The sequence below is a fragment of the Sitodiplosis mosellana genome, unplaced genomic scaffold (genome assembly GCF_009176505.1).
Source record: "Sitodiplosis mosellana isolate CC-2019 unplaced genomic scaffold, AAFC_SMos_1.0 Smas_scaffold_6197, whole genome shotgun sequence".
Lineage (NCBI taxonomy): Eukaryota > Metazoa > Arthropoda > Insecta > Diptera > Cecidomyiidae > Sitodiplosis > Sitodiplosis mosellana.
The window spans coordinates 58412-80599 of record NW_022601438.1 but is presented as its reverse complement, the minus strand read 5'-3'; the positions used below and the strand labels follow the sequence as shown (position 1 = coordinate 80599).

Genomic DNA, 22188 nt, shown 5'->3' with positions numbered 1-22188 from the left:
GTGTGTGTGTGTGTGTGTGTGTGTGTGTGTGTGTGTGTGTGTGTGTGAGTTCGCTCAATCAGCAAATGTCGCGAAGAATTTCGATTCGATTTTAGCGAATTTGAAAGCGATATGTGAAAAACGGTTGGTTGCGGTGCGTCGAATGCATTGCGCTTGATCATTCGAGGTCATTTGGATGCATACAATTTTGTGTCGGTCGTCTGTGTGTCGTTTTTTTTTCTCTCTCTTTATTTCTCTGTCTTTTTCTATCTAACTGTGTGCACCCAAGCGTAGGCACATGTCTATGAAAATATGTATTCATTAAATCGGTTGCATTTTTTTATTTCAAAAATTGATTTCTAATTTGGCCATTAAACGGTGAATTTTCGCGAAAACTCAACACAATTCATCGTTGAAATATTTGTGCAAATTTTTCAAAATAATAAATTACAAAAAGAGCTTGAAACTGTTGTGGTCTTTCCCATAAATATGAATATTCTACAGTTTTATTTTTGAGCTGATGAATCATATTTTCTTTTTCTCGCATATTTATATTGGATTTGATTAAACATCTAGCGGCCGCCACCAGCGTTTTTAGAAGCTTTTCTTTAATATCATTTCGGCTAGCTCGAATAAGAACCGCAAACGATTTTTGGTTTGAAAACAACAAAAAAAACCGATTAAGTGCTTTGTGCCAATTTATTTATTATCTAGATGAAAAGATGTGGTGGCTGATTCGGTTCGGTTCAGTTCAGTGAAATGACAACATATCATCCATACCAGTGCATAGCAAACAAAATAGAATGCAGATATGACGTAGCTGTATAATTATAATTAAATTATATAATTTTACGGGGTCAAAATGATTAGAATGCGCCCCAAACATTGATCGAAAATTTGATGCATTCGACATGAAAATATGCATGCAATGCTTGTCATTTGTTTAGTTTGTTCGGTTCGTTAGAAAAATGGTATCACATGAATCATGTTTAAATATTAGACACATTTAAAATATTGGGACTGCGAAAGCGCGAAAGGCCAATATAAATTGGTATTTTGGGTGGCTGTATGCAGAAAACAAACAACAACATCTCTCGGAGTGTGTTTCTTTCTTTCTTTCGAGTGCAAAAGAAAAACAAACCGGGAAAAATGCATCATGCACACATAAAATGGATGAAAGATTGCATAGATGCTCTTTGGGTGTTTTTTTTTCGGTTAAAATTTTGCGGTTTTCTTTTTTCCTTTTTTTTTCCTCTTGCTTCTGCTGTGTATGTGTGTTTTTTGTTTCATTTTTGGTTGCAATATTCGAGTGGACTCTCACCGTTGGTCTGGCGAGTAAATTGACTGAGTGAGAATGGTGAGCATGGTGGCCATTTCAGCTAAATCATTCGACAGAAATATATTACGTCGAGACGGTGAAAATTTTCGTGCAATTTGTTACAATTTGCGAACAGAGCACGGCCACTGAATAGAAACGAGAAGAAAAAGAAATAACGAATTGATCATACAATCTCGTTCTCTCAGTTTTCAGTTGCTTTTTTGTATTACAAACAGTAAATGAACTAGGCGGGTTTTTCTTTTTTCATTCTGATAAGTTTTCTTTTTCGCCGCATTTTCTCAATTTAATCGAGAAAAATTCTTGTTACGAGAAACGTGTGAAACCCCATCGAACTTAGGTTTCGAATATCGTTTTTTCGTCGAAATGAAAACGAAAAAGAAAACATGTTGATTTAATTTAGGTTTGCCAGACCTAGCACACTGAATGCCCTTTGAAATCGACGATACGAAAAGAGAAGAAAAAAAAACATAAGAAAACATTGTGAATTCGGTTAATGGTTTTGGCGGTTTCAAGGCGATCCGATTAAGTGAGAGTCAACATCTAACGCAATCAATGACGAAACTACGCTCCTTTAGTCTAGTTACTCAACATTTTTACCCACACCTCGTGTCCCACTGCTACTACTACTTCTTCTCATTTTTTCTATTCTTATTCTCTTTCTCTCGCATATTTTCTCTTTTCGCATGGCTCATTTGTGATCATAAACTAAACAAATCCCCCCAAAAAAAAAGAAAACAAATACTGTGAAAATTCAACAAATAAAGCTCGATTCATCATGCGCAAACGGCAAACGCACAGATCGATTCATAGTTGCAAATCCAATTGGAACAAAAATGTCTGTACCAGTTTTTCACGTATTTTTTTTCTCAACAAAAATGTTCTAAAAATAAATGAAAAGAGTCAAAGATAAACGCGAAAGAATACAGAAAAGCAGAAAACGCCGATGAAGAATAGAGCAGTAGTAATACGGCTCAACCAATTAGTGGTCAACAGTAACGACGCCTATTGAATTATACAGACTCTTTCAATGGGTTGTAGTATCACATTGGATGTCCAAGGAGCGATTTTAATCCAAATAAAAATGCGAAAATTATCGTTTTTCCTGTTTTTGTATTTCCATTCGCTGCCTCTGTTTTGCTCTGCGAATTTTGTGTGTACCGAGTCAGTGCGATGATTTACGATGTAATTGTAAGCGTTAGAAAAATCGGGCAATGCTTTAATGAGACTGTGCGCGTTTGTGTGCTGTGTTTGTACAGTGTGTCAGTCAGCATGAACATATATGTGTTGCAAACCGCTTACGCACTAAATTCTGATGACGTTTTATTTTCGTCGCACTTCAGACACTTTCCCGTTGTTATTATTTGTGTTGTTGTTGTTAGTGCTGTTGCCACTTTTAATGGGTTAATTTTAATATGCGAAGGCCTAACAATGAACATAGTATGGCGCTTCGGATTTGTTTCTATCGTTCTCTGTCTGACTCCCGTTGCGCTGTTGCTCGGACTGATCGAGAACATTGGATCTGTGTAAACTGAACTAAAGATTGCAACATTTACGTTTGCATGCATCTCCATATGACAATCAATTCGAGTGTTATTTGACCTTGAAATTTGGGTGAACTTTTTCAAAATCCATTCGATGAGAGAGCTGTGTAACCATTTGACCGAGTTCGGTACACATGGCATTTGTAGCTTAAAATAAACGATCGTGAAATCTTTTTCGTAATATTTCAACGTAACCATTATCGACGGATGCCGTAGAAGTGGCTGAACAGAACGTCAGATAAACGACCGAAACTCGAATTTGAAATGCTGACACTTGATAAGGACCAGATTTCATTGGTGATGTTCAATATTGAATGTTTGAATTTATGATCAGTAAACACGAAGCAAAGTCAAGAGGAAATGAGCTTGTGAAGCACTGCTGGCTGTTTCCAATGTTTGCATGCCGTCTTTTCACGTGGCCTATTCAATGTGAATACACATTGATCTCCTCTTTTCTCTATGAAAGACATTTCCCACAAATCATAGCAAAAATTCAACTAATTAGATGCAATTGAAACACTTCATTTCATTTGTCGACGATCAAATTTCCATATTTCGTTTGCCATTGACACACACGCACACACGCCAAAAGAAATTATAGCACAACTCAGAAAAACGGTTGCCCATTTCGCTGCTCAGTGTCTCTCTCATGTGCGATTCCTTCGACGCGGATGCTTCTTTTTTTAGTTTTTCGTCTGTTTGTTTCATTTTCGTCTTTTTTTTCAATTTTTTTTCTCGCTCCTTTCTATCTACTTTAAATTATATAATCAAGCAATGGTTTAACTTTGCACACACGCATCAAATTGGCTACAAACACATTCGCGCACTCATGTCGACGAGTCAGAATGAGCGAGAGCGAGTAATAGAGAAATCGGCAATAAAGTAAAATAGGGAGAGGGAGAGTGAGTTAGAGAGAAAGAGAGAGAGAGAGAGAGAGAGAGAGAGCGAAAGATACGAAAAACAGCCCGTATGAAAGTCATTCTCTTCCCCCTCTCACACGCTATTCCTTCTCGTCTATACCACATTTTCTTTCTGTATGTCATGCATAGGCTTCTGCTTTAAATATTTGGTTTCTTTCTTTGCTTCGAATTTTATTTTATTCATTTTCTCTATTTCTCTTTGAACAACAAACGATGAAAATAGATTTTCACCCATTCTCCTGTTCTTTTGACTCTCAAGTAGTTATCGAACATAAGAATGAAACCGAATGCGAAAAAGCAAAAAAAAAACGAATCACCACAGGTTTTTGTTCATAATCTGCTTCTGTGCTTTTCTCTTGAGTTTCCCACAAATGCTATCGCGACCCGCGAAATCAATATCTTCTTCGAATATCTTTAAACACGTTTTTCGATTGATTGACATTTCCATTTGCGAATCAAGTGCGAATGCCTTGGCTCAGCTATTGCTCTCTGGCCTTAACTGGAATTTCGGATGTTTTACCGTATTTTTTTTTCTTTGTCTTATTTTGGTTCCATAGCCAGTGGTCGAATGCACTATTTATCTTTCTTTCATTTTGTTCCTGGTCTTTTGTTTGTTTCACTTACACCAATAAACGGCAACATAATCTTTTTCCTGTAAGATTCGCTCAAGCTGCTTTTGGGTCACTTCTTCGATGACTGGCTCATGCACTTCAGGTGCTGATGGTCCGGAGGCTTTTTTCGCACATTCTACCGTTGCCGGAAGCGAGACAAATGCCAACAGTATGCACACAAGAGCCGCGAAAAGTTTTAAAAACGAACTAATGTTCATAACGAATGTTCGATAATTTCTAAACGGCTAAAATATACAAGTTTTTCGATGACCGAAAATAAATTCAACTTGATTTTGTTTCGAATTCGCGAGAGAGAAAAAAAATCCTCTTCCGTTCGTAAAACCGTATTGACGCGAGTTCACTTAGAAAAAGGACATTTAGCTTTTGGCCGTGGCAGCAACAACGAGAATTTCGAATTAAACGAGACGAAAGCCAAACAACAACAAAAAAACAAAAACAAAAATCAAAATTCAATATGTAATTAGAGTAATATGAGATAGGAAAACCGAAATTTCGAACGAGAAACGAAAGAAACAAACGATATCGAACGAATGAAATAAAAAAAAAATGTGGAAATGAAAAAAAGGAAAAATGATGATTAAAACTATAAGTCGTCGCGGGATTCGACTCTTTCTCACACTATAATTAACCGAACCGTACGCTTTGATGGCCCGCTCGTAACTGATCGAATCGATCCGAACTCGATCTTTCGGAGCAATGTGATTTTTCAACCAATTTTTCTTCTATTCTTTTTTTGCGAGCACGAGACGATCAAGCATCGTAGGGCGGTCAAATGTTTTTCATCACATTTTTTTTCTGCAATGTGTTTTCGTGCATATCGCCACATGTCAGGTCAATGTGGTTTTGACACTTGAACGAACGACTTACGAAATGCTGCCATAAAATAAGGCCCAAGGATACGATAGTTTGGAACCACTAAGATTGGCTAAAATTATATCAATCGAAAAAAAAAAAGCTTCAGTTTTACTATTTTAGCTTTCAATCAAACTTTTTTACTAACGAGAGACAGAGGTAAAGCTTATTTGGCTTTGTTTCAAGCTTGCGCAAAAAATTAGCATCGACATCTGTTAGTAGATTGGTGCATTGCAAATTTGTTCGCTTTAAAACCGGCAATTCAAAATCTAATTCATCACACGTAGCCATCTACGAATAACAGATTTTCCTTTGCTGACAAACGATGGAGCATTTATAGCTGCACAGTTAATAATATATTATTATTTATACTATCGGTAATAATTAATAATATAGTATTAATAATAATTAATAATATATTATTAGCTGTGCAGCTATAGGAGCATTCGTGTTATTATTTCGTGTAATTTTATTCGTAATCGTGATATATAATTATTTTTTTTCAACCTGTTCAAAATGTTCGTCATTCATTATGAATTTTGTATGAATAAACATTGGTTCACTTGACGTTCACCTGGAAATGGAACTAGAAATATGAAACGATTCTATGGATTATGTGTGTGTACTTTATGGTGGTATGGGTCATATTTTACATCTAACATATATATATAGGTATTTTTACGGTTTCCCCCATGTTGTCATGATTCGAATGAATCGATTCAATACAGCGTATGGAAAACTATAGCCAACGACATGAAGTAGAGGTGCTCACACTCGCTTGCATTTGTGTGCGTACGCAAAGTCAGTCATTTTATCTAAATCATACCAACAACAAACCGCGATCGGTACACAATCAGTATATTATAGCAACTGAAAGCTATCGCGTTCAGATTTCATTTCACATAAATTGAATGGAAGTTTGGGAGAAGCTTTAATTTGACGATCGTATCGTGTGTGCGCGGATTTTATGATAGAGGTACCTATCACGGGCTCCCCGCTAAATATTCAAATTGGAATTGTGTGGAAAAGTACAATTTGTGGTGTCGAATGGTTTTTCTCAATCTTTTTTTCTCGAAAAAACTCAAGTTTCATCAAGTTAAAAATCATCTCGTGTTTTAAGTGGACTGTGGACAGTCATTACTTTGAATTGAACCATTAGTTGGAACTGAAGGGCCAAAATATACTTGGGTCTAGTATCGACTTCGTACTATGGATGCGTCAGAATAACAATTACTTGCAACTAATTCGTTCAGTTCAACCTAATAGCTGTCTAACGAGCTCTCTAGGGGCTTCTATGTCGGTTTGGCATTCGAATTTTTATTCACAAATTCGCGCTCAGTGCCATGCATTCGCAACGCTGCCATATGATTTCTATGTAAACATTCGCACTCGCATTCGTATAGCAGTCGTATTTCGCTGTTCTCGAACATTCTCACGAATGCGAGTGCGAATGTTTACATAGAAATCATACGGCAGCGTTGCGAATGCATGCATAAACACGAATGAACGAATGAATTATGTAGTCACAAGTTCGCTGTCATAGTCGCATTCGTCGCATTCGCAAACATTCGAATTTTTGTTCTGTAATGCGAATGCATTCGCGAGAGATAAATCCCCTTAGCGAGCTCTTTTACTTTTACTATTTGACAACCAAAATTGTACCACCGTGAAAAGATTTTTATTCAGCACTAATTCTGTGGGGAGCTAGTGACAGTAACCTAAAACATTCATTTTTAGTCAAAGCGAACCTTAACTTCGAAGACACATCTAACATTTGTTACCATTCTGAATTGTTCTTTAATTGAAAACGGTTGATTTTTTTCGGTCGTAACGAAGTCGCGACTTTTAACGGGAATTTGTGTCTTAGCTCTCAGCGAATTATTGATAGTGTCAAATGTGTTTTGTGTAATTTTAGTAAAATGTCGAGGCAATTCCATGAAACATTCACCAATGGTCAACACGACGAACATTTCAAGATCATTATCGTCGGCGGCGGCTTGGTAAGCCGATTCTTATTTTCAACTTCTTTTCAAAAAATCTGTTCTTCCATTTGGCTGAAGTTCCAAATTTGAGCTGACTCCCAAGACAGCTGACACTTTTTATCATAATTTTATGTATGATCGAAATTTTTGATGAAAAACATTATTGAACAAGACCGTTCTTGAGATTTTAGTTACTTATTCTATTTTGTTGTTGTTTGAAATGTATTTCATCAAAGTAACTTTGAAATAATATATTTATTTGCAACAAAGTAGGTACAGAAAAAAGATTTTCTCAGTTATCTCAATAATGAATTAAAAGATCTTGATTTAATTTCTTTTTTTTTACTACCTTAGGTTTAAATTAAATAAATAATATGAGCATAGATCTAAAGTCACTTTAAATCTGTTCAAGACCCAGAAAATACTGTACGTAAAACCTTGAAATAATTTAATTTAAAAAAAAAATTCGTCATAAAAATTTGATTGGCGCTTCGAGATATTATGCAGTTATTTGTCGTTACTGCCACTGTTTTGAATTAAATAAAAAATATGAGCATAAAATTCAAATTCACCATAATTTGTTTTAGTACTCAAAAAGTATTAAGACGAAAAAAAGCAGATTAGTAGCTCTATATTTCATGTAGTGCCAAAAATGAGGAAAAAAAACAATGTGCAGAAAATATTTAAATTCATCGATTTATAAGATAATTTGTTCTGAAACGATCAAAAAGCAGTTCGATCTCATGTCATCATCTAATCAACATTTGGCGTACTTCACATCAACGTCCTCTTATTATTACATTTCCGATATAAATGCTGTAAAATGCTTCTTATCGATAATAATCGGAATTATTAACAATATCAATTATTGTTTATCAAGCATTGATTACACTGTAGTAACAAAAAAACGTATGACGAGCAAAGATAAACCTCATATTTCGTTTACAAAAGGCACGCGCAGTACATAAGAGCCATTGAAAAAGTCAATTGATGCGCATAAGTAGCGCAACCTCTAATGATTACGGAGAGTTACCATAAGTCGTATGAAATTGATGTTGAGAAAAAGAAGAAGAAGAAGTAGACATTCTATTCATTCACATTGCAATAATGGCAATCAGTAGAGATGGTGCTCATGTGCCGATCATACAACTGTTATAACCCTTCGTTTATTTTGATTCTACAAATTGATTCTACGTCAAAAGATAGGTGCAAAGTTAAGAGCAAATTTGTAGAAAAACCGGTGTTCAAATGTTCAGGGACCCAGATTTTTTTAACGAAAAAATGGTAGTTGTTCAAGACAAAAACATCGTAAGAGGCCGTTTTCGACCATTTTTTTAACATCACTGACAAAAAATTTGAAAAACATTTTTTTTCACTGAATCCACCAAAAACGAAATACTATGAGGTTTATCTTGGCTCGCCAGCAACTAAAATCTGACGTTCATGTGTTGAACCGTACATTTCAAAAGTGTAAAATGTTACTTACTACAGTTTGTATTATTTTAAATTTCAATCTCGGCTATCGCGATTTGCGATCAAAAATTCAAATTCTAGATGAACCCAATGTGGTGCAAATGAACAAATGTGATTTTTGCCGAGTGCAAATAAAATAAGCCGGTGTATTTGTTTTCCTTATCTTGATGAATGATATTAACCGAATATTTTAAGAAAACGACGAGAGAAAACAAATGAATTTATGATTCTGAAGATCATGTATGAGTAATTTGGCTGGAAATTTTTGGGCAAAACAAACAGTGACTGAGACGTACATCGGATTAAGAATTTTTCAAAAACAAAACAATATCATTCACTTTTGCGGACAGAGCTCGTCTCTGCTGCTGTAGATTAAAACGTAGCTAATCAAAAAAAAGAAGAGATAGTAAAGTTGGTAGCAGCATGTACTGTACATTCTATAAATCAGAATCAATCGTTGAATATCAACTCAATTCAAACATTTTTTTCCGGGATAACCAAATATATTTTAAATATTTACAATTTTAAACACAATCAGGTCGGGTCATTGGCTGCATTACATTTGGCAAAAAAGGGGCACGATATCCATTTGTATGAGTATCGAGAGGGTATGTTCTAACTGTGGATGTGTTTTATGTTTCTATCGTTGACAATTTATTAATCTTGAATTTCGTTAGATATCCGTACGGTAGAACAGGTTCAAGGGCGTAGTATCAATTTGGCATTATCGGTACGAGGTCGGAAAGCACTGGCCCAAGTGGGTTTAGAGCAGAAATTATTGGAGCATGGCATACCGATGCGTGGTCGAATGTTACATGATCTAAATGGTCGAACGCAAGCTGTACCCTACGATTCGAACACAAATCAGGTTCATATTTGACACGTTGTGTCCATGCATACAATATTTGACGATTTATTCATTTTGACATTTCCAGTGCATTTATTCCGTTGGTCGCAAGCACTTGAATGAAATCCTATTGAATGGTGAGTAAACGTAGCTAAATTGGCTGGAAACATATTCACATAAAATCAACGGGGGAAATTGTTAGTTCTTTTGTATTTAAAGAGCAACGCCAATATTCACGTGACGGCTTTTTTAAGACAAATACTCACATAAACAAAATGTCTTCATTTAGACGAAATGAATATTTTACGCACGTACCGTATTCAATTACAACGAATACCGTAACTGTAGATTCGTTGCAGCTTTTCAAAATGCGTTTGGGTATCGTTTTTCCAGCGCTTAATGCTATTATGTGTTGGCATTTCAGTAGGTGAAACATTATTATGTTTCAATGGTTGTTTTTGATATGCATCATAGTAGTATCGGTGGAATTTTCATAAGTCACATGTCGTTATGCTTTATACCATTCCAATAACATTGCCTCTGTTTCAATAAACTTTAGAGGCGGCGAGATATCCAAATATTCACTTGAATTTCAACAAAAAATTGATATCAACCAAATTACGGTGTCGCCAATTGACCTTCCATGAGTGAGTATCGAATTGATTTTAATCGGTTAATTTTTCGTTTTAATATTAGTTTTTGATTTTCATTGCACAGTGAAACAAATGATGGAGAGGAAAATGTAGCGGGTGATTTAATTATTGGTTGTGATGGTGCATTTAGTATGGTACGTCGACACATGCTACAGAGCCCTGGATTTGACTTCAGCCAAACGTACATTGACCATGGATATATTGAATTATGCATACCACCTGCCAATAACGAGGTATACACATACAAAACATCCATTTTTTTAAATCAATACTAATTTATTCAAATTTTCAGCATCAAATGGAGTTGAATTATTTACACATTTGGCCACGTGGCAAGTTTATGATGATTGCACTCCCGAATCAAGATAAATCGTGGACCGTCACCTTGTTTATGCCATTTTCGAACTTCGATGCAATCAAAACAATCGATGAGCTTCTCGCATTCTTCACTGAAAATTTCCCCGATGCTATCGATTTGATTGGTGAAAAGCGGCTCATTGACGATTTCTTCAGAGCAACGCCGCAATATTTGGTGTCAATTAAGGTAGAACTTAACTCAGTCTTATATCAAATGTCTAACTCAGTCTTTTTACGATTTTTTTTAATGCACCGTCTTACCTGACACAGTGTCGCCCAACTTACATCGATCCAAATGTTTTGCTGATGGGTGATGCAGCCCATGCAATGGTTCCATTCTATGGCCAAGGAATGAATGCTGGCTTCGAAGATTGCACGATTCTCAGTCAGATTCTTGATCAACATCACAATCACTTTCATTTGGCATTGAAGGAATTTAGTGATACACGATGGCAAGACGCTCAGGCCATTTGCGATTTGGCCATGTACAATTATCTCGAGGTGTGTTTTGATCACAAAACATACTATTTTTTTTGCCGGCAAAGTCAAAATCTTTTCAATTTGCTCCGAATGAGAGCTATCTATCTCACACTGTCTCAAAACATGCACAAACATCCCGTCATAATTACCGTTCTGTTGTTTTTTAGATGCGAGATTTAGTGAGAAGCAGATCGTATCGGTTGCGTAAAATATTTGATGAGTTCCTTTACCGGTATTTCCCGAACCATTGGGTTCCACTCTACAATTCGGTTACATTTACTCACATGCCATATAAGCAGTGTATCGAAAATCGAAAATGGCAAGACAAGGTTAGTATTAAGTATATAGTAAATTTTAATTTACCTCTTTTGACTCGAAATTTAAAAAAAACATTCTTATTTTCATTCAATCAACAGGTTTTGTCACAAATAATTGCATTTGGATCAGTCCTTGGTATGGTCGTTCTATTTGCCTTGGCATACAATTTTTATTCATAAACATTGGTTTCATGTTACAAAACTACGAGAATATGAAATTCATTAACAATTTCCAATCTCGTCAAAAACAAATCATAGGTACATATGTGTCGTTGAGAATAAAAATGGGATTAGCCGAAACCGCTCATTTACATGTGAATCATTTTTATGTTCCTGGTAAGAGATAGAAGACATATGTCTGCTGCAATGTTTTAGAATATTTCAAGATCTTTATCTTTGCTTGAGATACTTACCCCATATCTTGTACCAGAAACACAAAAATGATTCGCATAAAAACACGCGGTTTCGGCTAATCCCATTTTTATTCTCAACGACACATATAGTGTAGGTTGTGTCAGTTTATATTCACTATTTTGTTTTGACTGAATGCTATTTTCACAAAAGAATTGTACGAAAGTTCGAAACAGTGTTTCGACTGCAAAGGAAGTTCAGGATTGGCACGAATGATTTTTAGCACGGGTTTTACACGCAATATTGTTAATGGGATTGTGAAAAATAAACGATATTAATAAAAAAACATATGTTTTTATCTTCATAAGAGTGTCAAACACTGGTTGACCAATGAATAATTAATTTAAAATGCTTGAATTTTTCAAATTATATTGGACAAATGAGTTGTACAATGTACAACGGACATTCAAATTCCCAGTAAAGTGAAAATAACCAAGCATACGACCGTGTGGAGTGCATTAAGGTCATGCGCAGAATTGAATGAAGTGTCATCGAGTGTTGGTTCTTGTTTTGTTTTTGACAACTAAACTTGGCACGAAAACAAACATTTGATTGGAGTCGGAATGTTTGAATTCCGAAAAAATATCAAACTCAAAAGTTTTCCCATAATTTCATTATTAGTTGTTATCAGTTACACTGTGATTATTTTAGCCGATAGAAATGGCGATGTTATATTTCAATTTCCCGAATACGATTACAAGGAGACAAGCAAAAATGTATCAGTCGTTCTGATTGTTTATTGATTTATTCAGATTTCTTGTTCACCTAAATACAAAAGTTTTAAATAAATACGCAATAAATTTTGTTTTGTAGGAACTCTCATATCGTGAGTTTGAGTCGGCCTGTGACCAGAGCAAACGGTGTGAACCATTAGCAAGAATGGCACGACTTCGTTGTGTGCGAGAATGTATTTCACCATCGTGCTATCAGGAGATCTATGAATTCGATGAGGTGATTAAAAAACTAAATAACATTACAATAACAAAACTTAAATATACGTTTTTTCTACATGTTTCTAACTCTGAATATTTGCAGCTCGAAGAGGGTGAGATTGATGTACGATTGAATTCGTTCAAGGGCTGCTTCATCCAGCGCTTGGGACGGTCTCGTAATAGATAAATACCATCCAATGATACATATATTCATTTTTAAATGAATTCTTTGTGCAAATTATTACTATTTGTGTTCAGATCAAAAACGATTCGTTTACCGGATGAACAACATTGTGGAAAATATTAATAAAGAAACAAAAATTAATTCCGTTTTTATGGAACATACATCAAACGATTCTGGTTGTTTTGATACTTTTGTACTTTGTACTTGTTTATGCTATTTCTAAGTGGACTTTGTCGTGGTTTTCGATATACTTGGATTTGTTTGTTTCGAATAGTTCGATGAGTCGTTTGCGAAATAGAGCATGCAATTCGTCAATTTCATCATTGGACGGCGTGGCATTTTTGATGCAATCAATCGGCTCGCCGATAACAAGGGTGATTGGATGGCGTCGAGGAATTAAGCCAAAATTTTGCTGGAACAATCCACGGCCGTTGAACAGAACGGGCGCCAATGTTGTATACTTTTTGATGATTTCCTGAATTTTGCGCACCGCCGAACCATTCTCGTTCTGCGTTGTATCGTACACACTTGTCTCGCCGAATGCGATGGCGGGCACTAGTGCGGCTCCGTTTTGGATTGCCAGGCGTACAAATCCTTTGCGAGTATTAATAAAAATCTTATAAGAATTTGGTGCACTCAAAAATGCTTCACGCGCACCGCCAAACATCACAATTGCTGCATTTGATGTAAACCCATCCTTGTTGATCGCATCAGATGGATCGTGCGATTGTGACAGCAATGTATTTATATTCTCGGCTGACGAATCTGAACAGCCCCAACTCAAAATGAGCTCTCGAAATATCGGAAACAACATATTGATGCTCAGAGTCAACACTTTGGATCGAATGTTCGGAAACAAATTGCGCCATTTCGAGTGATTGGTCATGCCATTTGTTAGAGCACCAAAACTGTCCGGTGGAACAAATGAAATTAGTTAATTTACGAATACTACGTATTTTGATTAAACAATTTATTCTCACCAAAGAATCCCATGTGGACAACAACCGATCAGATAATGCCGATTCGATGGCAAATCAACGGTTTTTACCAAATCAACAGGAAAGTAATCGATGACATACTTCCAAATACGCCAATTACGCACCCATTCGCATCTAGGAACAAAGTTTTAAAAAAAATGTAAATGCAGTGCAAACAATACTAAATTTAAGTTAAAAAAGTAATAAAATGTCTTACCCAATCCCACGACCACCATTTGAAGGCGTATCAAAGTCAATATAAAAGAACACCAAATACGAAACACACAGGACTTGTGCATAAGTATTGCCAAAGATCTGAAATTTGAAACATGTGGATGATATTTTTTAAAGTATAAAACCAGATTTTAGATTCAAAGGCAACCCGACAACCCGCAAAACAATCCCAAAAATCTGTGAAAAAGAGTAAACAAAAGCAACACCGCATACGTACCAATAGGTAAACAATCGCAATCGTAAATACTATTCCACCAAATAGAATGAATAATACAAGAAAGCCGACTGACAGTAGTTCGTATCGACGATGTGCACGCACATTTGATGACCATTCGTTAATCATGACGCTCTTTAGCTATTTTTTCTGGCGCACAATGTGTTTGTATTCGAACTATAAAATTTACACTTTTCAAAGAATAACTAAGATAATTTATTTTAGATATGAAATTTTGACATTTATTTCGGCGCAAAAAATGAGAAATTTATAGATTCAAACGACGTTTAGTTTGAATGGAGACTCGAATCACGATGGTGTTTAGCACGTTGTGTTCAATGTGTTTAACTATCGATGACACGTTCCGAACGGACAACAACAGCAACAACACAACCGAGATGGTATCGTGTGAATGTAACTCAAACGGTTTTCATCATTTGACACACTGACACAGCGGAGACAAATCACAGCGTGCAAATTTGATACACACAATCGAATTGACATCTCCAACTAATACTAATATCCATAGCATGTTGCTGTTGCTTCAAACGTTTTATGCTTAGCTCCACTGAACTGTCAATGCGTTGAATGGATTTATGTTTTTACACTTTGAGCACCGCTTATCAAGTGGCACCAAAAAATATTCGGTGCATTTTCAGTTAATTCCAATTTATGAGGTTTTTATGATGTTGAAATCTTGAGTACGCATTGCGTTTGCACTTGAATACAAAGAACAAGAAGATAAGTCAAGTGTACGGCGACGATAAAACCAACCGAAACGCAAACATGTGGTTTTCTGCTACGTTTACTTTATTGTAGCAATGAGCTATCAGAACGGTGCGATGCGATAAGTTGCCAAAGCCATTGAACTTTGTCACGCTCAATTGAGGAGGCACTTCATTTTTTTGACAAAAAAAATCTACAACACGAAAATTGTATTTTGTAAACAATAACATTTTAATTTTTATAAAAATACTAATACAAACATGTGATAACCTTAAATTATTTCGACATGGACATTTACGTAATCTTCAACATATTTGCTTTTGTGTGTTTCGAACAATTCGGTTAGACGTTTACAGAATAGTTCGTGCACTTCGTTAACTTCATTGGCACTTGGGTTCAGATTCTTTTCCAATTCAATCGGTGCACCGATAACAGTTGTGATTGGATGACGTCTCGGGATAAAGCCAAAATTGTATTGAAGAAAACCACGTCCAACTAAATGAACCGGCGCTAATTTGGTATATTTTTTAATGGTATCTTGAATGTAGCGTATCGTTGTGCCAGGCGCATGATGAATTTGTTCGAATATGTCATTTTCTCCAAAGGAAATGGCCGGCACTAGAGGTGCGCCCGTTTTTAATGCAATCTTTACAAAACCTTTTCGATCTTTTAGCACAAATCGATACTGTTTTGGGAAGGCACTCAGAGCTTCTTGAGCTCCACCAACCATTAGCACCGGTGCGTTCGATGTGTATCCATCGCCATTCGATTCATGATTCGGATCATTCGATTGAGTTAGCAACGTTCTCAATGAATTTGATGAAGCTGAGCACATACCCCAGCTAAGAATGGAATTGTTTGTTATTGAACAACAAAAAATCTCAAAATATTTCAATTCATACGTAACCTTAGAATCATCTCACGCATTATTGGCATGTAATGATGGTAGCTGAGAGTTGTACATTTTGAGCGAATTCCCGGGAAAAGTGATGGCCATTTCGAAAAGTTCGATCCAAAATTTGCGAAAGCACTTTGACTATTGCCGAAGTAAAGAACCGAAAATCAAATAAACATTCAATTTTTCAATTTTTTAATAAAGTTTTCTTTTTAATTTCCCCACTTTTTTCTGTTTTAAGTAAAAGGGGGCCATTTTGGAGCATCACTTACCATAGAACACCATGAGGGAACAAACAGATTAAGTAGTTGCGGTCAGCAGGTAAATCGACTGTTTTTACCAAATCAATAGGGAAATAATTTAAATAGTGTTTCCAAATCCATAGCTCCCTGGACCATTTGTTGCTGTAAATAGACGCCGATCGACTCTGTACAATTTTTTTTTTCTTTGCTTTATCATCAAAATGTGCTACTTACCCTGCACCTCGACCTCCACTGTCACCTGCATTGCGATCGAACGACCAAAGAAAGAGAAAACAAGCAGCGATAACAGCAAAACAATTTAATTGTTAAACGATTATTTATTGATTATTTTCAGTCTAATACCTGCATTGCGATCGTAGTAAATGAATGCCGCATACAAAATGCTTATCGCTTTCAAAAAAATATTTCCAGCGTACTTCCAAAGAACATGCAAAATTGAGAGAGATCTGTTTTTAAGTGAATGAAATAGTTGTGTGTGTGTGTTTGTTTTATTACCACCCAATAAATCATTACGATCGCGCTAATAGGCCCAAGTATCAAAGCGACAAACATTGCAAAAGCCGCGCAGAAGACTTCCAATCGACGGTGCATTGGCACATTCCATGGCGTCCACTGTATTTTCATTTTGTTTTATGCGAATGTTCCAATAAAATAAAGAGAAACAAACAGAATGTGTTGAACAAAAATACCGATAGAAATTAGTGAGTAGGAAAAAACATCCAGCTGCTAAGCCAGATCAATACTGAATGGTGAGTGGCAAATGATAGGCGCGATACACCTACCTTTGAACAGAGAAAAAGTATTGTTCAATGTGAACTGGGCTCAAGATAAGATTTGGATTCGATTTTCTCAGACTAATCAAAATATGATATCACAGTCGTCCAAGGTTTTGAACCAAATCGAAGTTCAATCGAAAAAAAGAAAGAAAGAGAGGGGAAAAAAAATCAAGCAGCAACAATAACAAAACAAATCTAATTGTTAAAGGGTTATTTATTCAGTATTTTCATTTTAATAAAAACAATCATAATTGTTGCAATTTGAGAATTAATCTATAAACAATTTTCCCCATTCTTCAAGTCATCTCATTCATGCATCGTAAAATTCTCGTGTTTTTTTCTTCTTCTTATTTTTCTTCATCTTCATTTAAACGTTCCACCTCCTGACTTCATCATCAATTTTTATTCTAGAATTTTTTTGTTTGTCTCTCAGTTAAAATTAACAATATTTTTTCTCCATTTGTAATTTACACCTGTTTAAATAGTGGGAATGTGTATGTTTGTGTGAGTGAAAGCGAGATTGGCTAATGAGCGTTTTGTGTTCAATGGTATTACTTCTTGTCATTTGAGTTGATTATATGTGTTATTTGCAATTTAAAAATGTGTGCTAGATTGATTGATTGATTTGTTAAATTTTATTTCCTTATTAAAAGCCGTTGTTTTTTTTCGTGAGAAGATTTAACTAGAATGCGTTTGTAAAATATGGATCTAAATTCTACTTTGTTTGTTTAGTTAGTTTTTTCTCTCCACTTTTCTGGTACTGTTTTAGTTTTGTGTGACACAACAGTGGGAAGGGGCATTTGTATCGTTTCATTCATGAATCAAGAAGAATTTGTGTTAGAACACAGAAATTCATTCAGGCTTGACTCTACCAAACAGGGGAAATAACAAAAGAATTAGAGATATTTTGGAATGGAAACAAATGAAAGAAGATTACAAATTTTATTTTGTCGTTTTGTCTAACTTAAGAAATGAACGATTGGCACATTCCGAAAAAAGAGATAGATAACGTCGTCTGAAATGTATAGATTTCATAATGTGCGGTATAATTGGAAAAAGCTGCAAAGCGATGATTATTATATTATGTATAGTATTGTATATATTTTATTTTTGGTTTGTCGATTTTGGTTTTTCTTTTCAAGTCAAATCAATTTCGGGGGCAGAAACGGATGTATTGGAGAGTGTGCATAAATATCATTCGGTGTTGTATGTCAGTAATAGTTTTTCGATTTTTTTTTTACTTTGTGTTATATTCAATATTTAGGCCAAGAGGTATTCACAGTGTGTTTCTATAATCACGATGCAATTACAGTTTGTTTCTGCGCGTGCGTGTATGTGTGTGTTTGTTTATTTGTAAAGTTTCAACAATCGGACACATGAACTGAATGAAACACATCTTGAATATTTTCTTTGTGTAATGTGGACGCTAGGCATGGTACATGTTATGGGTTTTAGATTTAATAACTGTTTTTATATCAGATATACAGGGTGGCGCACTCGAAGTGTAACTAAAACCAAAGACTATAACTTTTTTGTTTTTGATAATTTTTATTGCTCTTAAGGCATGAAATGTTGTAAAATGATTAAAAATTTTGAATCAGCTTCCAGATTTCAATATCACTTGCATTGGATTGAGTTATGACTTCAAGACTACGATTCAACAATATGAGCCCTGCACGAACGTGGGTGTTTGGAATTAGTTCTTATTCTGGCTAAAGTCTTCATATTGAGATAACCCATGTTTGGTATTTTTGTGGCCTAACAGTGCCTTGTAATATACTTCAGGAATGAAAGTCCTTGGAAACCCTCTTCATCAAAATCGACCAAAATGAGCTCTAAAAAGTCGTTTTTTTCACCGAAGCATGGCTTTCTTCTAATATGGGTTAAATTTAAGTATTTTATTGGAATCTTCTGGAACCATTATGGCCTGGTTTATATTTATAGAGCTCCAATCTTCAACCCAACACCAATGACGTCACATGATGTCACTTATTTTGGGGTCAGAATGGAGAAAATGGTGAGAAAATCCCATAATTCGGGACTATTACAGTTCCGACCTTCAAAAGGAGTTATACATGGGTGATAGTGGTCCAATAAAGACTGGAGCTATTTTATGATATTCTACGAACTAGAATCTAAACACTTTCATGGTTTGTGGTTACTCAAGCTATATTAGATTTCTTCTAAAAGTTCTATTTTTGTAAAAACTACCACTCCGTGCAAACACATTTAAAAAAAAATGGTGGATGTGAGGGCATTACTCGATCCAGTGCAACTGAAAATAAAATCTGGAAGCTGATTCTAAATTTTGTATCATTTTGCAACAATTTGGTGCATTTAGAGCAATAAAAAATATGAAAAAACAAAAAAGTTATAGTCTTCTGTTTTAGTTGCACTTCGAGTGCGCCACCCTGTACTATCATTTACTAGTCTTCTTCGTCTCCTACTTCTTTTTCTTCTTCTTTTTAACTCATTTTAACTATTCCCTGAGCTAAAAAAAACAACAAATTGATGCAATAATAAAAAAAAGTGTTCTGAACAACTATCGATTGTGGAACAGTCAGAATAGTTCCAGAAATCATAAGCAGAAGGTACACTGAGTGAGGCCTAAGAAAAAGAAGAAGAAAAACCACATTCGAAATGGAAACACATGTGAACAGTAGTAATCAACAGCAGTCAATGGAATATATCAATGCATATAGTTTTCTTCATTTTTCTTCTTTTTTTATTTCCATTTTTTGCAATCTAATTCGATTATTGTAACTTGGTCACGCTGTCATTTCTCAATTATAATAATTGCACACAAAAATACATACTTTCAATGCATTCAACAATATTGTTTTATCAATGCTCTGTGTTCATTGTTTTTTCTTTCTTTTGTTTTGCTAATGTTTAACTGCCACAATATTGTTTATATACAGCGACTACAGAGGATGTGTCAGGTCATTTCATTTCTCTCTATCTCGCTACAGTATAGAATTCATATTTACTTCAGAAATTTTGAAAAGAAAAATGTGTTATAACATTATCTACTTGGATTTATTTTTGTTATTTCTTTTTTCATTGTGGTTGTTCTTGTTGTTGTAAATAAATGCTTGTGGACTACTTTTTTCATACCGTGTATGTGTATGTATGTGATTTGTCAGGTGTAAATATATATATATATATATATATTATATATATATATATATTCATTTTTCTGTTTCATTTTTCATATAACATCATCATTTGGAGCAGCAGAAGCGAGTTTAAGTTTTAACCCTTTTTAAAATTGGTGAACGAAGCTTCAAACGTGCAAGATAAAAATGGCTTGGTTTCATCTTAAATGCGGCAAAATAAGAGCTATATTGTGAATGTGTGTTTATGGTTTTTTTTCGTTTGTCAAATTTTTTCAGTTTTCAGTTCACAAATGAATCTCACTTCATTTTTGTTTTCGTGTTAGGTTTTTCTTTTTTTGGTTCAATTCGGATTTCGATTCAGCGAATACGTTCATAGAATGTGGGTGCAAATAGCAGTTAAGTGTTCCATTTACATTATAGTAATAAGTAAAAGGGAGGGGGCCCCCCCGCCGTAGAATGGAGATCGAAGTCTGTGATCATTCTCGTACTAGTATTGTTGGTGTGTTGTTTGTTTGCTTTGTTGTTGTTTATTTTCAATTAGCTTATTCATTTATTTGCAATCTTGTAACATAGTTCAATATAATTTTCAATCTTAACTATTAGATAACACATATTGTAATTTCATTTTTTTTTTCTTCAAATTTTATTTCTCATTTTACTTATACAAGTTAATCAATTAAATAGCGAGATTGTTAGCTAATCAAATGTTCAAGTACATAGTTCAGCTGACCACATGGTCAAAGTGAGTTTATATATTTGGCTGATCGATGGAACGATACATGTCTGGCTAGTGTAATTGTATTGTTGTTGTTGTTGTTGTTGTTAATTTCGGGCAAAAAGCTATGAGTAGATGATTTGATCGATTTTAAATTTGAGCCTCTTGAGTGAATTACTCAAGAAATCTTATCAAATGCAGCATACGCTTCTTTAGGTCATCTATTCATTATTTACAGTGGCAAAACTATCGGATCAACTATGAAAATAGGTGGAAAACTCGGTTCGCACATGTGATCAGCTCGTAAATTTTTTTGTTGTTGTTCTTTTCAAATGTATTTTAGAAGTTATTTCGATTTGAAATGAATATTTTAAATTGTCCAGTTCAAATGAACCGATTTTATTGAAACATAACCAAAAAAGAATTAGTTAATATTAATTACATGATTTTAGATACTTCTTTTGTGTTTGTTTGTTTTGGTTTTTTAATTAAAAAGTTTTTTTTTTGTTTTGTTTTAATTCCTCTATAAATTTTTTCATAAGAATAAATCTAAATGGTGGAAGTACAGTGTAATCGTACATTTGTTTTCTTTCTCTTTTTCTCTCTCATGTGATTCTTGCAATTTTTTTTTTTTGGATTTTATTTCTGTTCTTCTGTCAGTAAAATATGTTAAACACAAAGTTGGATCTCGAATATTTGCTTTTTCGGTTATTTAGTTGCTGTTCTTCTTCTGTTTGTTGAGTGTCAGGGTTTTAAAAGAGAAGAAACGGAAATTGGTTTCGAATTACGTGACATAAATGTGATTGATTTTTGTTATATTATAATTAATATAGAATATCGGACGCTGAAGACATAAGTGTTAGAATTTGAGTCGATTCATGATGAGAAGATTACTTTACCGCATCATTCCCTAGTACGTTCAACTTTAACGTTTTTTGTTTCCTCTAAAATATTTGGTTGTGTGTTTTATGTATTTCCATTTTCTTTCATTTTGTTTTGTTCGTTAGTTGGATTCTGTTTTTAAAATCCATCATACATGTAGCGTTCGAAGTAAAACGGATATAATAACCAACATTTAGGCGATAGCTGTTGGTTATTGTTTTCAGTTTATTGAAATCTGGTGTTGGATTCTTTTTGTTTGTGCTGTGCACGCACTAAATGTTCCCTCTTCTTCTCGCTCGATATATAATCAAAAAGTATTAGCATTTTTACTTTTTTTTTCTTTAAATTTGTTATCTCAATTAATAATAAGAATATACTATAAACATTTTTTAAAGTTTTTTTCTTCATATAAATCCTTTTAACATACAGGATAAACAGCCCAATTTCCAAAAATGAAAATAAAGAATTAGAAATAAAAAAGAATAAAA

The 22188-nt window shown here is 34.7% G+C and overlaps 5 protein-coding genes and 1 long non-coding RNA gene across 44 annotated transcripts in view; 3 read left to right on the top strand and 3 right to left on the bottom strand.

Annotated features, from left to right (window-relative positions):
* Positions 1 to 5100, bottom strand: part of LOC129577457 (uncharacterized) — a 28488-nt gene extending 23388 nt beyond the window's left edge. For 18 of the 34 annotated variants that reach the window (XM_055464494.1, XM_055464504.1, XM_055464508.1 and 15 more), the window contains exon 1: positions 4404 to 5083. In XM_055464494.1, coding sequence (XP_055320469.1) covers positions 4404 to 4608 — 205 coding nt within the window. In that variant the 5' untranslated portion in view covers positions 4609 to 5083. Of the gene's footprint in view, positions 1 to 4403 lie in introns of all 34 variants that reach the window. The other 16 variants (XM_055464497.1, XM_055464502.1, XM_055464506.1 and 13 more) reach the window with 8 other exon arrangements.
* LOC129577464 (kynurenine 3-monooxygenase) overlaps positions 1 to 11655 on the top strand; it is a 55394-nt gene extending 43739 nt beyond the window's left edge. Inside the window, exons 1-11 of one of the 6 annotated variants that reach the window (XM_055464557.1) lie at positions 6134 to 6239; positions 7179 to 7263; positions 9257 to 9326; positions 9396 to 9586; positions 9654 to 9702; positions 10125 to 10212; positions 10283 to 10451; positions 10511 to 10762; positions 10846 to 11076; positions 11223 to 11384; positions 11472 to 11655. In XM_055464557.1, the coding sequence (XP_055320532.1) occupies positions 7183 to 7263; positions 9257 to 9326; positions 9396 to 9586; positions 9654 to 9702; positions 10125 to 10212; positions 10283 to 10451; positions 10511 to 10762; positions 10846 to 11076; positions 11223 to 11384; positions 11472 to 11552 (1374 nt within the window). In that variant the 5' untranslated portion in view covers positions 6134 to 6239; positions 7179 to 7182 and the 3' untranslated portion in view covers positions 11553 to 11655. Of the gene's footprint in view, positions 1 to 6133; positions 6292 to 6344; positions 6452 to 6945; positions 7264 to 8746; positions 9130 to 9256; positions 9327 to 9395; positions 9587 to 9653; positions 9703 to 10124; positions 10213 to 10282; positions 10452 to 10510; positions 10763 to 10845; positions 11077 to 11222; positions 11385 to 11471 lie in introns of those variants that run through there. The other 5 variants (XM_055464558.1, XM_055464559.1, XM_055464556.1 and 2 more) reach the window with 5 other exon arrangements.
* A 355-nt stretch (positions 11656 to 12010) lies between these two features.
* LOC129577472 (uncharacterized) lies at positions 12011 to 12956 on the top strand. The gene is made up of 3 exons (XM_055464570.1): positions 12011 to 12499; positions 12597 to 12734; positions 12819 to 12956. The coding sequence occupies exons 1-3, from the start codon at positions 12347 to 12349 to the stop codon at positions 12900 to 12902; spliced, it is 375 nt and encodes a 124-aa protein (XP_055320545.1). The 5' UTR covers positions 12011 to 12346; the 3' UTR covers positions 12903 to 12956.
* Positions 12501 to 15243, bottom strand: LOC129577469 (2-acylglycerol O-acyltransferase 2-A-like). The gene is made up of 4 exons (XM_055464565.1): positions 14328 to 15243; positions 14094 to 14191; positions 13880 to 14011; positions 12501 to 13807 (listed from the first exon to the last, which is right to left on the bottom strand). Exons 1-4 carry the CDS (start codon positions 14451 to 14453, stop codon positions 13108 to 13110), a joined length of 1056 nt encoding a protein of 351 aa, XP_055320540.1. The 5' UTR covers positions 14454 to 15243; the 3' UTR covers positions 12501 to 13107.
* A 34-nt stretch (positions 15244 to 15277) lies between these two features.
* Positions 15278 to 16957, bottom strand: LOC129577467 (2-acylglycerol O-acyltransferase 2-like). Its single transcript, XM_055464564.1, has 6 exons — positions 16704 to 16957; positions 16551 to 16623; positions 16422 to 16446; positions 16218 to 16349; positions 15958 to 16086; positions 15278 to 15892 (listed from the first exon to the last, which is right to left on the bottom strand). Exons 1-6 carry the CDS (start codon positions 16830 to 16832, stop codon positions 15322 to 15324), a joined length of 1059 nt encoding a protein of 352 aa, XP_055320539.1. The 5' UTR covers positions 16833 to 16957; the 3' UTR covers positions 15278 to 15321.
* LOC129577473 (uncharacterized) lies at positions 15947 to 16735 on the top strand. Its single transcript, XR_008689005.1, has 3 exons — positions 15947 to 16097; positions 16187 to 16266; positions 16331 to 16735. It is a non-coding gene; the product is annotated as an uncharacterized LOC129577473 (long non-coding RNA).
* Positions 16958 to 22188: the final 5231 nt, after the last annotated feature.

Excerpts from the sequence above, each read along its gene's own strand:
- LOC129577472 (XM_055464570.1), top strand. The coding sequence starts at position 12,347 with ATGTTTGAATTCCGAAAAAATATCAAACTCAAAAGTTTTCCCATAATT. Across the intron at positions 12,500-12,596 it reads ACAAGGAGACAAGCAAAAAT|GAACTCTCATATCGTGAGTT; the intron begins GTATCAGTCGTT and ends TTTGTTTTGTAG. Across the intron at positions 12,735-12,818 it reads AGATCTATGAATTCGATGAG|CTCGAAGAGGGTGAGATTGA; the intron begins GTGATTAAAAAA and ends GAATATTTGCAG.
- LOC129577469 (XM_055464565.1), bottom strand. The coding sequence starts at position 14,453 with ATGATTAACGAATGGTCATCAAATGTGCGTGCACATCGTCGATACGAA. Across the intron at positions 14,192-14,327 it reads TTGCGATTGTTTACCTATTG|ATCTTTGGCAATACTTATGC; the intron begins GTACGTATGCGG and ends TTCAAATTTCAG. Across the intron at positions 13,808-13,879 it reads TGTCCACATGGGATTCTTTG|TTTTGGTGCTCTAACAAATG; the intron begins GTGAGAATAAAT and ends TCCACCGGACAG.
- LOC129577467 (XM_055464564.1), bottom strand. The coding sequence starts at position 16,832 with ATGAAAATACAGTGGACGCCATGGAATGTGCCAATGCACCGTCGATTG. Across the intron at positions 16,350-16,421 it reads AGTGGAGGTCGAGGTGCAGG|CAACAAATGGTCCAGGGAGC; the intron begins GTAAGTAGCACA and ends GTCTATTTACAG. Across the intron at positions 15,893-15,957 it reads ATGCGTGAGATGATTCTAAG|CTGGGGTATGTGCTCAGCTT; the intron begins GTTACGTATGAA and ends TTCCATTCTTAG.